We start from the raw sequence: 12,828 nt of genomic DNA, 5'->3' as shown, positions 1-12,828 counted from the left end.
GAGATTCACAACCGATCAGTTCTGTGCTGCTTTAAACACCAGCTCCCAGACATACTGTACCGTAGAACACAGCGACCTGCAAAGTTTAGATTTCACAGAGATGGTGCCTACATTGAACAGATAATGTGTACTGGTACTATGTACAGATGGCGATACAAAAGGGGGACCACAGGTATATTGTGTGCAATGTAGAGTTTATTTTAAACTAAATAGTTTTCAAACATATAGAATCTAAAAATCCCCCAAGTGCCCCTTAGCGTGTTTCACATACTGCATGTTGCTATGTGAAGTAAATGTAGTGTTAAAAACAGTGCTCATGATCGTTCCCTCTAAGGCTACAATGCACGCATTTTTCGCAGTAAATGATAACAACCTTAGCATTCAGTTTACTAACTTTCGCAATTTATTATCATAAATATCAAACTCAAATCAAGATTCCAGTCTCTCGAGGTAAACCTATTATTTTCATTAACATAAGCATATTTGTGTCTGTCTTGCAGCTGATTCTTCGATTTCCTTCTGTAAAAATGCACGTCACATTAGTGCGGACACCTGCGAATCGTTAGGTTATTATCATAACCCTGGTTCCCTGAAAAGAGAATGACAACCATTACCGAATGGGAAGAGCCTCTCTGACCGTCAATCTCTGAGCAAATATACAAAAGCTGCCCTATCAGGGCCCTGTTGGGAGGGGAAGTCCCGCCCATCTCCCGCTGAAGAAGGACGCCCTCACAGTAGCACATCGCCATTTTCTTTCGAAACAGAGGTCAGCTGGGGACACGACCTCAAACGGAAAAGGTTGTCATTCTCTTTCAGGGAACCAGGGTTATGGTAATAACCTAACATTCCCTTTCAATTTGAATGACAACCATAACCTAATGGGAAAGCTGTGCCAAAGCTGTCGTGGCTCCAGATTACCGACAGTACAGCCCCACGACAATAACAACAGAGCCCACATGACGCCTAAGGTTATGCCGCCTGCAAAACTCTAGAGCCCAGAGAGGGTCTCGTTCGGTTGGTCACATCAAGGCGGTAAAAACGCGCAAATGTCTGAGTACCTGTCCATGTAGCAGCATTGCATAACTCATCTAAGGAGGTGTCATTAAGGAAAGCCCACGAAGTTGCCTGGCCCCTAGTAGAATGGGCCGTAATGTCCCCCGGTAACAGGGAGTCCTTCATGAGGACAGCGCATGAAGCTCACTTACTCGTCTAGCAGACATAATAGCTATTAAAAATGCCACTTTTAATGAAACAGGCCGCAGTTCTGCTGACGCCATGGGCTCAAATGGGGGACCCATAAGGGCCTGCAGTACCAGTTCTAGATCCCACTTGGGGACCATAATTTTCATGGGAGGACGAAGCCTTCGAACCCCTTTAAGAAATTGCACTGCCAGGAAATGTGCCCAGGGGACACCGAGTCACACTGATATTGTTGCCAGGTATACCTTCAAAGTGCACGCTGATTTTCCTGCGTCAAACAGGTGTTGTAAGAAGGTTAATATCGCCTCAATTGGGCAAGTCACCAGTCTTGGATAACTTTCCATTATATGAGTACTGGGATCTAGTGCTCAGTGCCCTAAAAGACTGTAGTGTGTCTACTACTGCATCTGGCAAACCTCGTCTGAATAGACGGTTCTGTTCAAAGGCCAGACCCAGAGTTGGAGCTGGGCTGGGTTCGGGTGCCGTAATAGCCCCGCCGCTTGGTTCAGGAGATCCTTGTGCAGCGGGAGCTGCCACGTCTGATCCGACATGTCGGAGAGGAGAGCAAACCAGGGGCATCTCAGCCATCTGGGTGCAACCAGCAAAACCTGTGCTCTCTCTACCCTGATCCTTTCTAGTGTCAGGGGTATTAATGGTAGCGGAGGGAACGCATACAAGAGCCCCTGTGGCCAGGGGTGAGCTAGCGCATCTACTCCCAGGGGGGCCCCTTCACTCTCCATGGAGAACAATGGGGGGGGGGGGGGGGGGCAATGAGTTGACTCGGCTGAGGCAAAGAGGTCAACTGGTACAGTACGAAACCTCTCCCAAATTTGTTTCACCACTTGAGGATGCAGCCTGCACTCCGAGCTGTCTGGAGCTCCTCTGGACAGGAGGTCTGCTGCCTTGTTGTCCACACCGGGGAGGTGAACTGCCCTGATGGAACGCAAGTTTCTGTGCGTCCAGGACAGGATTCTGTGCATGCAGGACAGGATTCTGTGCGCTGCATGGTGAAGGCCTGGTGAGCACAGGCTATCACTGTAGAATTGTCCATCCAGACCAGTACATGTTTGTGCACTAACTGCTGACGAAAATGAGATAACACCAGGTTCACTGCTTGCAGCTCTTTGGCATTTATGTGCGCTCGCTGCCAATGTCCCTTCCACTGACCTCTTATTCCTCTCCAATTCCAGACCTCTCCCCAACCCAGGCTGGAGGCGTCTGTAGTGATCACTTCCCTTCTGTGGGAGGATCCGAGGGGAGAAATCGAGGACACAGATTGCCGGGACAGAGCCACCACTCCAGTGTCTTCTGGCATTGTCTCGCACCAGCCGATACCTACCTCAGACCGGGTGCATTCTCAGCAGCCCTAGTGGAAGGATTCTCGAAGCGGCTGCCATCAGCCCCAACAATCTTTGATATAGTTTGACCTGTAGGAGAGCGTCCTCTCTGAATAGGGAGAGTGTGGTCTCCAACAACCGAATCCTGTCTTAAGACAGTGAGGCAAGCACGCTCACACAGTTCAGTTTGATCCCCAGGAACACTGTGGACTGAGACAGTACGAAGTTGCTCTTCTGTTGATGTATTGAGAGCCCTAACTTCGCCACATGATCTACGACCTGTTTTGTATGCGCTTCTGCGCATGCTTTTGACTGCGCGCAAACCAACCAAGGATTTAGGATCCGAATACCCTGCAGCCTGAGTGGAGCCAGTGCTGCATCCATGCACTTTGAAAATGTGCAGGGCACCAGCGAGAGGCCAAATGGCAGCACGCAGACCTTAGCTTGTATCAGCCACAAATGCCAGTGAGCGGCCAAAATCGCTGCCAGCAACCTCCCTGATGCCTGACCTAACTCCCCTATTAGGTCAGTCATCACCTTAGCCGCTGCCTGTTTTAAAACTGGTAAAAAAGCAATCAGTAATCACTGTATAGTAACTGAAGACATACCATGTACGTTTTTTTGCGAGTTTATTCATCATGTGACTTCACTCCACGTCTCTGCTGAAACTCAACATGGCGGCTGCACCAACGAAGAAAAGAAAAAGGAATGTTTCAGTAAGACAGCGCTAAAAGAAATCCGATCATCTATGTGGATGGTGTGATAATATTCTTAAAGTTTTGCTGTAATTCGCGTGATCATGTACGAGTCAATACCATTAAATATCATAATGCCAGTCGTAAATACGTAGAAAATAAGAAAGCAAATATCAATCAACCTTTATTTTATATAGGCAACAATGGCAAAGCAGTGCATTCTTCTATGCTGACAAACTAAGACCTACGATATTGCGCTCAAAGCAGAGCTTCCCCAAAGTAAGCTAAATTAATTGCATATTCATTATTGTTTAGTTTATTTCTTTCCACGCTACCTCCTTTAATGAAGCTCTAATTAGCCATTTTAAACCAGGGCCATTTCTTAATTGAATTATATTTTCTGACAATGAAGAAATGAGCTCAAAACTATTTTTCTAGCAATATAATCCTTAAAGGAAATTGATCACTTTACTGTAGTCACTACACTAAACACTGTTGGTTTCATAAAGGCATTCATCTGTCTGGAGACATGCCTCTTTTTAAATCTTGCAAATAACACTGCAGAGTTAGGAAAGAAACAATTGAGAGGATTAATTATGCGTTTACATTAAAAGGGGCGCTGTTTAAATTACTGTCGGATAATAAATAGCAGTGAACCTGTTTTAGATCAATGAGTCAGTCAACACGCCTTTATCAGTGTTTCATATTTTTTCCTGGTTATTATTATCCTAAAAGATGGTTACATAAAATTGTTTTATAGCATAATAGTATAAAGCAAATTTATGCAGGTCAGCTATATCTATGATAACAGACAGGGCTGCATAGGATCAGAGGATGATTCTAAATCAGAGGCAGAGCCACAATAAATGTCATATTTAAATTGTAAAATTGTTGCGGTACTTGTGTTGGAATATTGTTTCTAAATTGTATAATGCAACAAAAATATATTAAAAGGGTTAATGCGTGGCCGAAGGTTTCTCACTGACAGTTGACCCTTTCCCAGTCAAAACGGCAAGTTTCTCAGTATCTAAAAAGCTTAGAGGGAACGCTGGTGCTCATTATCCATAGGAGAGTGTAATACAACAAACCCATGTCAGGAATGACAAAAGCTGCGTGGAATTCATCGCAGCGCGGCTATATATTAATGACAGTAATCCTTATTCAAGTCAAAGACGGAAAGTATAGGCTTAAATGACCTAACACCCCATTTTCTATTTGCCTTAATAATATTAGTGCAATTATCAAATTCCCATGTAACTTACATGTTCGGAGCTGCACCAAAAAATAGAAAAATAAAGAGGTATTTAGCAAGGCTAATTCAATATTTGACCAAGAAATTGGGGGTTGTTTTGGGAAACACAGCAGCCAGGAAAACAACGTCATCTGCCCAAACAGCAACAAAAGCAAAGAAGGACAATGAGCCGATGCACTCTGCCACTAACTGTCTGAAACGCCTTTCTTAAACACATAGAACACATCAGAGCAGCCAGTTCAATAAGGGATGTGATTGATCTAGCCATGGTATTTACAGGGCAGGTAGTATGACCTGTAAGCTGTTGTCGGTGTAATACAACAGGTAATCCGATACAGTAGCATGATCGGCATTAAATAGAAATGCGACAGCTACTGTATTTTGTGTTGTATGTTGTGTGTTAATGTTGGTGTGTAGTCATTGGTACACAGGATATAAATGAGTCTGTGTAACACGAGTGTTTAAAATGTACATTTGTATTTAAGCACGAGGCTTGCACAGCACTTCACGTGCAAGTAAAATGTAATAATATGTGAGCATGGGGAATTGCACCTCCACTGCCAGGAGCAGAGCAGCAGGAGCTGCCTCTGCCTCTGCCACCTCCACTGCCAGGAGCAGAGCAGCAGGAGCTGCCTCTTCCTTCCTCCACCAGCAGAGGGCGATTGCCTGCTGGGTCCCCATCCACCAGCAGAGGGTGAATGCCTGCTGGGTCCCTTTCCACCAGCAGAGGATGAATGCCTGCTGGTATCACTTCCCCCACCAGCAGAGGATGAATGCCTACTGGTAACACTTCCCCCACCATAACGAGGAGAGGAGCTGGAGCTGTCTCTGCCTCCATCACCATCAGGGGGAGAGGAGCAGGAGCTGCCTTTCCCTTCTCCAGAAGGGCCAGGATTAAATGCTGGCGGTCCTCAGCAGCCCTTGCATAGGCTGCTGAGGGAAGCACTCGGAAGAACCGCCCGGCCGCAGTGGCCGAGAAGTGGGCTAAAACCCGCACCCCAGCTTGTCCTGACTCCCCACACATCTTCACCCAAGGATGCCTGCCTCGCTTTGCTCAAGGATGCCTGCCTTGCTTCACCCAAGGATGCCTGCCTCGCTTCGCTCAAGGATGCCTGCCTTGCTTCGCCCAAGGATGCCTGCCTGGCATCGCCTGGGGTTGCCAGTTGCTCCGTATTGCCTGGGGTTGCCAGTTGCTCCGCATCGCTTGGGGTCGCTGGAGCTGCTTCGCCAGGGGTCACCGTCGGCTCTGCTTGGCCGCAGGGGTCATTGTGGCTGGAGCCCCACCAGAGGGAGCTGCCAGCTATGACAAAGGGGGGAGAGGTCAGGAGACCACCTTTCCCCGCAGCAATTTCGTTGCAGGAGTTCTGGGGGCTGGAGTCCCCCCAGAGGGAGCTGCCGACTATGAAGGGGGGAGAGGTCAGGAGACCACCTTTCCCTGCAGAAATTTCGCTGCAGGAGTTCCGGGGGGAGGTCTGGACACCACCAACCCCAGCAGCTTTTCCGCTGCTGGACTTGCCCCGGCTGAAGGAGTCAGTCTGGGAGCTGTCAGCATGTCTGCCAGTGGTACAGCGGGAGGAGAGATTCGCCCCAATGTCAGCACGTCTGCTGACAGCATGGCCAGTAGCAGCCTGGCTACTGGCAACATTGCCACTCATCAACCCCTTAAAGTCCCTGTTCTTGGCCCAGGACTTTGAGCGAGACTTTTGGGATTTTAAGGGGGGAGGTGGCCATTGAGGCCATGTGTGCTTTGCACAAGGGGGGGTACATGTGGCAAAGTGCCCCACCCCTGTGTGTATTTTGTGTTGTATGTTGTGTGTTAATGTTGGTGTGTAGTCATTGGCACACAGGATATGAATGGGTATGTGTAACACAAGTGTTTAAAATGTATATTTGTATTTAGGCACGTCACGCGCAAGTAAAATTTAATAATATGTGAGCACAGGGAATTGCACTTTATTAATTCACGTGCTGTTGTACCGCGACTCCAGCTGAATGACTGATTAGCAATCGAGTCTCAGTACAGCTGCATAAAAGCAGCATGTTTTCACTCACTCAGGGTTGTGTGTTCGGTAAGTGGAGAACAGGTCGGGAGAGAAGAGAATTAAAAACAAGAAAACTAAACAAAGTAAAATATATAACCGTTGTTGACTCATCGTGTTTGTCTGTTAGTGCACTGTTTGTTTAAGTGTTAGTCCGTTTTGTTTGTCTGTTTATTTTGGCCTCACGTGCCGTGTGTTGTTTTTGTTACAACCTTTTTATTTACTATCTGTTCATTTATTAAATGCTGAGTGCAAGAAAGTGCTCAGTTTCCCCAAAACTCCACCTCTTTGTTTATTTCCTGGTTCCTGTTTCTGGTCTGACGTCACCCACTACAGCCGTCTTTGTGACATACCCTCAGAGACTAGGCAAGTTTTTTTTTAAAGGATTTGAAAATCTTAGGTAGTGATCTTTCTGTCTCTGCGCAACTTGACAGATAGGAGTGCAACACATTTCAGGTCTTACCTCTGGTAGGAGTTGATGTCGTCGCTCAACCAGTCTTCGAAGGCTTTATCCGAGGAAGAGGCAGAGTTCTGGGGTGGACCTGCGGAACTGCTGCAGTGGGAAACAAACAATCAGCCTTTACATTTGGAGCAGGTGGGCGATATCTGTTGGTTTATTTTCAGGAAGATGTGTGGGTAACCTTTTAAACAGTAGAATGCTTCACTTTGAAGGATTGAGTACCAAAGACGAAAGTGATGATCCACACGAACAAGGCTGAACAATGCAGATTTATTTTATACTGAAACAAGCCCAGCTCTCTTATTCCTTACCGGTGAGCTGACGGCAGGGCTGGCCTGGCTTGAAGTGGCACCCAGGTGTTAGCCGAGGAAGTCTCTGCAGACCACTCTTTCCCCTCAGCTAAAGTAACAACCTGCAGGAAGAAAGTAGAGGAAATTATGTTTTACAAGAATAAATGCTGAGCACTTTAGAGGGAACAATGAAGAAATACCTGAGGTATGTTATGCAATGGGGAAAGGCTGAAGTGTGCAAGGCTTCCAACACTTAGCTGGTTTTAAAATGTGTCTTTTACTGTTTTTAAAGATTATACAGGTCCAGGAAAGAAACTTGCCCTCAAAACTGCTATATATAAGTTAGTGCTGAAAGATTTAAGGATGGGCAAACACACGTATTCATACCAAGTATAAATTAAATGTATTCATCCTTTGGTGGACTACAAACAGTAATGCACACAACCTCTGGGGAAAGTTATGTATTGTGCACAGAAATGATTGAAACAGGTAGTTTAGCAGCTTCGACCAGAACGGTGTTCAGGGTTTGGGTCGATTTTTACCAAGCGTCAAGGATGTGGCCACTAACAAAAGCACTGAACGTTGCAGTAGCAACACACGGCTATAGATGAAAAAGATGATGAGCAGGATAAACTACGATGTACAGAAGGGCACAGAATAAGAATGACGAGTTTCATGACAATTTGATCAGCATATGGAAAAATGTAACAGTGACATGCAGACGTGTGAATGAAGGAACATATACCCCCGCTATACCCCCAAACCCTGATATCAATAATGTATTCTAAATAATGCGACTATCAAGACTGACACTGGGAATAAAACAGATAACCATTCTACTTGTCAGTCAGTTTGAAAAGGTACATCTTTATTTTATTTAATACCTCTGAAAGGCAAAACAAGACAAGCCAGCCCCCTCACCTGAGATGCACGCCCAGACCCCTGTGCTTCCCCGAGCACTCCAGACAAATCCAGATTCCGTACGTAACACTCACCCACTGGGGGTTAAACCCGCCACACTCGAAACACAGCTGCAGTGAAACCAAAGAGATACTAGTGTATACAGGACTGAAAACTGAACCAAGACCACACATACAGGGATCAATCCCCTTCTCTTCTCTTCAAAGGCCTGGAGGATTGAAAGACTTCCACATTCTGAATTAACATTTATAAAAGAAGCAAAGAACATGTATTTTAAAGCATTAGTTAGCACTGCTTAAATGCCCTATCCGAGATGGAAGTAAGAATCCTGTCGCACAGCACTGTGAACCACTCCAAATAATCAGTCAGTTTTATAGGTCAACTGAAATGTCCCAGAAGTGTCAGCCGTTGACAGGTTCAAGATTCTAAACTTACACTGTTCTCATCTTGCATCCGAACCTCCTTAAAAAATTGCCTTGTCCTTGGACTTGCCATTTTACCTGGAGGAAAGAAAAGATACATATATAAAAGTATTACACTAACACCAGGGGTGTGCAATTCATGATTGCCAGACCCCCGGAACAAGACTTGTGTGAGGGACTCTGGCAGGGTGAAAACCCTGCCAGTGCACGGGTGTGGGTGTGGGGGGAATGTTGGGTTGGCAAGGAGTGGATTAAATTCTTCCCTGCAGAAACACGTAGGAATGTGATTGGAGCTGTACACTGAATAAGCGATGATTAATTAGGCTCCAGTCACAGGGTATACGAAGGGTGTGAATGATGTTGGAGTTGAAGGTGAATTGTGTGTTGGTGTAAGCTTTATTTTTGTGTGAACTTTTCCAGAGGTTTCTAAATTCAAGATCGTAGTAGAAATGTTTTTTTGGTCAGCAGATATTATCAGCCGATAATTGGGTTTTTATAAATATCAGTGTCGGCCAAAACTTGATATAATGATAAAAAACAGATATTGTTTACTTGTTGCATTTACTTAAAAAAAATAAATACAAAGAATAACTTAGTATTATATTATGTGCTTGACAGCAATTTACACATTTGTCTTACAATATAGTCACAGAAAAATAATTTTTTACATTTGTACTAGTAAAAACACTTCTGTACTCTGCCGAGGCTCTGGTGATGCCCTGTGCTACAGGCAGTTTGTGATTTTGGGAATCAGCTGTTTTACATCAAAATTACTAAATGTTCCTTTTTAGATACCCCTGGCAAACTATATATTGCTTTTTTTTAATTTTTTTTTTTTGCCAGACACTGAAGTTTTTATTGGTGCCAAATTTTGTGGTTTGCTTGGTCATGTGACCACAAAATACAGCGATTATTGTAAACAAATTGCTACTTTTTCATAAAATGCATTATACCTGCATCATATTTAGTCCCTAACATGCTAATGTTTGGTGTAAGAATGTAGAAACTTTAAAGTTGCTGGATGTGCTCAGTACGCTATTAAAGAATGAAATACCCTGGCATAAGTATAAATTTTTTAAAACTGCACAAAATAAAGATTTTAGAAATGGGTAACATGATCTTGCATGTCAATGGTGTATTACCCATAATACTTCTGCAATTTGAGGTAATGCCACTGTATATAGCAAGCAGAAGTCGCTTATTTCTTCTTATATTTGAACCTGTGAATCTGACAGCTTTTGTTCCACTGTTAAAAGAACAGCGGTTTTGAATTGCGCTGAGTGTCCCAAATTCACAAATACCAAATATGTGCACCTTTATATATCTTTTCAGGCATTTACAGGCCCTAGACTGAGATAGGACTCAGTGAAGACAACTACAACTACTTTCGAAAAATGCAGCCCATGGTTCTTAGTACCCACCCTAATTTCAAATGGATAATCCTTCTGGAGACCAAGGTAATGCTGTTGCATGACATAAAAACAAGTGACTGGAGTTTATGTAGTCTTTCCAGTACTCATGTACTGTGTGGTATTTTTCAAAACACTCCTCCAAACAGTGGCCTGGCATTTGCTGTGCATCAAACAGGAGGCTTGAGATCACAGAGGTCTGAAAGTCCAGTAAAGGGAGCTGATTCTCTGGAGCCGTACTGTACACTACATCATGGCTGCTGTACAAAGAAATCTGGACCATGCCAAGCTTCTTGTACCATGCCATGGTCTTCAGATGAAATATACTATGATGAATACAGGTTTTTCTTTTTTTTTTTTTTGGGGGGGGGGGGGGGGGGGGGGGCAGTAGGAAAAATAAAATTAGATCTAATGTAACATTATAAAGTAAGAAAGACGACTACAGGGATTACAAAAATAAGAAAAAATAAAAGTAAAATAGATCAATCTTATGCTCAAACTCACTAACCTAACAGTTTCTCTCCAACCAACTAAACCATACACAGCAAGTCTGAGATACAAGGTTTCACACACATTAACTCTATACAAAAAACACATGTCTCCTAATGTTTATTTTTACCATCTGACCGCTGACTAAGCCACTGGACAAATTAAAAAGTACCTCCCGCACCCTCGATACGGTGCAATGGAGTCATGTGACATTCAGGCGTAGAAGGTATATCTTCCATCACCGTCACATCAACAAAACGAGATGCACACTCAAATGTCACTTTGATTTCATGACGCACAGCCCGATAAAACACTTACTAATCAAAGGTAAACCTTTTCTATTATCAATCCTCATTGAAAAGAAAACGAGTTACATACAGATTGTTTTAAATTCACTCGTGATGTTTCACAGTACAAGCCAGAGACAGCCACTGCTTGTGTTCAAACAGGCTGTAAATTACACTGAACAACTGCATCACATCAAATATATTTTATCAGTGTAATATAATGAAATTAAAGCCACCGACCTAATGTGTTATGTATAAACTCCTCGGTGAGCGTCCTCGAGTGAAAAAAACAGCAATCCAGATTTTATTTGTTTTTAAATCATGTTTTTAATCCTGACGTGCCAGGTACGTTCGTAGCACAGAAGAGGTTAAAATATCGGGATCGGCATTGAAAAGGCAATAACGGACGACCACTAAAAGTATATTAATGTTTTTTTTTTGTTTTGTTTTTTTTCAATTATTATTTTTATTATCTATTGTTAAAAGTGAGCATTAGCGCTTTAAACTGCAGCTTCTGTGTCTGAGTCTCCCTTCCTTGCCAGTGACACTGTCCTATTCACATGGTCGGCACGTTTTGCCGTTATACTTTGTCTGTTGGACTAATGGTTTTCATTCATTTAGTTTTCCTGTGTTTGTTGTGTTGCTAGAAAGTATATGGGCATTTTCTGGCATGGCACGGACTAATCTTATAAAATTACGGCACGGTAAAATTACGTTTTTTGTAAATTAGCAAATAAGTGACACTGCTTCCTTAATACATAAACCTGACTCTTAAATACAGCAAGCTGGTAAAATAAAAAAAAAAAAAAAAAAGGCGTGACGGTATAGAGGATAATAAAAAGCGTGTACTGGTTGGGATGTTTAAATTTTTTTTTTTTTTTACTGTTTCATGACAAACTTTCCCTGGCAAAATTTCACTGAAAAATAAAGTGACCCTTTCTTTTTTGTCAAATTTTGCTAAATATATATATATATATATATATATATATATATATATATATATATATATATATATATATATATATATATGTGATAGTATTTTTCATGTACTTTATTTACATGTAAAGTGCACTGAAAGGAACACTTTGTTAAAATATGTTATAAACTTGTTGATGTGAGATCACGGAACCTTGTGTGTATCTTGAAGAATTCAGTGAACCAGTCAAGCTACAAGGCTAGCGCCTAACACTGCAGCGTATATAGTCATGAATTATAAATCTAAGCTCCGTCTCCAGTCTAGAAGCAGAATAAAAAAAAGTGTAACTAACACAAATATAATTGATTCAGACTCAAATCTGCTGTATGAGTTTACAACAAAAACAAAAATCTTAAACCGAAAACCCGCACAACTGCCACCTGTACACTCTGCACTAGGGAAACACTATGGATAAAACCGGTACGCAGCATTTACTGCGCTCATTTCAATTTCTTATGCTCGCAGTCAGGGTAGTAATATTGCACAAGAACAAACTGACACGCTATTTAAAATAAGGCTTTTAATGCGAGACGTGCCACAATTCTAAATGCAACGAGGTGGAAACTTGTAGTGTTACATAAAGTTACATCGCTACATAAAGACAACGTCAAACCAGTGCTGTCTTCATTTCATTTCGTATTATAAAATGGGGTGCATTACATGCCCACTGTCCTTCTAATTTAATCTGTAAGAGTTATTACAGTTTATCTCAAATGCGTGTCTATGCAGCTATACGTATTTGGCTACAGGAATATAAATATATATATATATATATATATATATATATATATATATATATATATATATATATATATATATATGACCTGCAAAATTAAGCTGCTTCCAATATTCAATGATAGCACAGACTATACCGGTAACACAATACGTAATGGAAAATGTATTACCTTACGCCCAGTAAACACTCGGAATAAAAACGCGAAATAGTTACCTTTTCTGCTATAAGCTGTCCCAAACGGTGTTATCAATATATTCAAAATCCCTATCGATATCTTATTCCACAGACGGCTGCTATACTGTTGATCTGTGTCTG

General features: G+C 42.6%; 1 protein-coding gene across 1 annotated transcript in view; it reads right to left on the bottom strand.

Annotated features, from left to right (window-relative positions):
* The window catches only part of LOC121320161 (ADP-ribosylation factor GTPase-activating protein 1-like), a 34,221-nt gene extending 21,393 nt beyond the window's left edge, over positions 1–12,828 (bottom strand). The window contains exons 1-6 of the mRNA XM_041258419.1: positions 12,727–12,828; positions 8,630–8,694; positions 8,195–8,304; positions 7,855–7,906; positions 7,295–7,395; positions 6,987–7,076 (exon numbers count right to left, since the gene is read on the bottom strand). Coding sequence (XP_041114353.1) covers positions 6,987–7,076; positions 7,295–7,395; positions 7,855–7,906; positions 8,195–8,304; positions 8,630–8,689 — 413 coding nt within the window. The 5' untranslated portion in view covers positions 8,690–8,694; positions 12,727–12,828. The remainder of the gene's footprint in view (positions 1–6,986; positions 7,077–7,294; positions 7,396–7,854; positions 7,907–8,194; positions 8,305–8,629; positions 8,695–12,726) is intronic.

This window comes from Polyodon spathula, chromosome 8 (genome assembly GCF_017654505.1).
Source record: "Polyodon spathula isolate WHYD16114869_AA chromosome 8, ASM1765450v1, whole genome shotgun sequence".
Classification (NCBI taxonomy): Eukaryota; Metazoa; Chordata; class Actinopteri; order Acipenseriformes; family Polyodontidae; genus Polyodon; species Polyodon spathula.
Note: the sequence above shows the minus strand (reverse complement) of the source record. Positions and strands in the feature narration are given on the sequence as shown.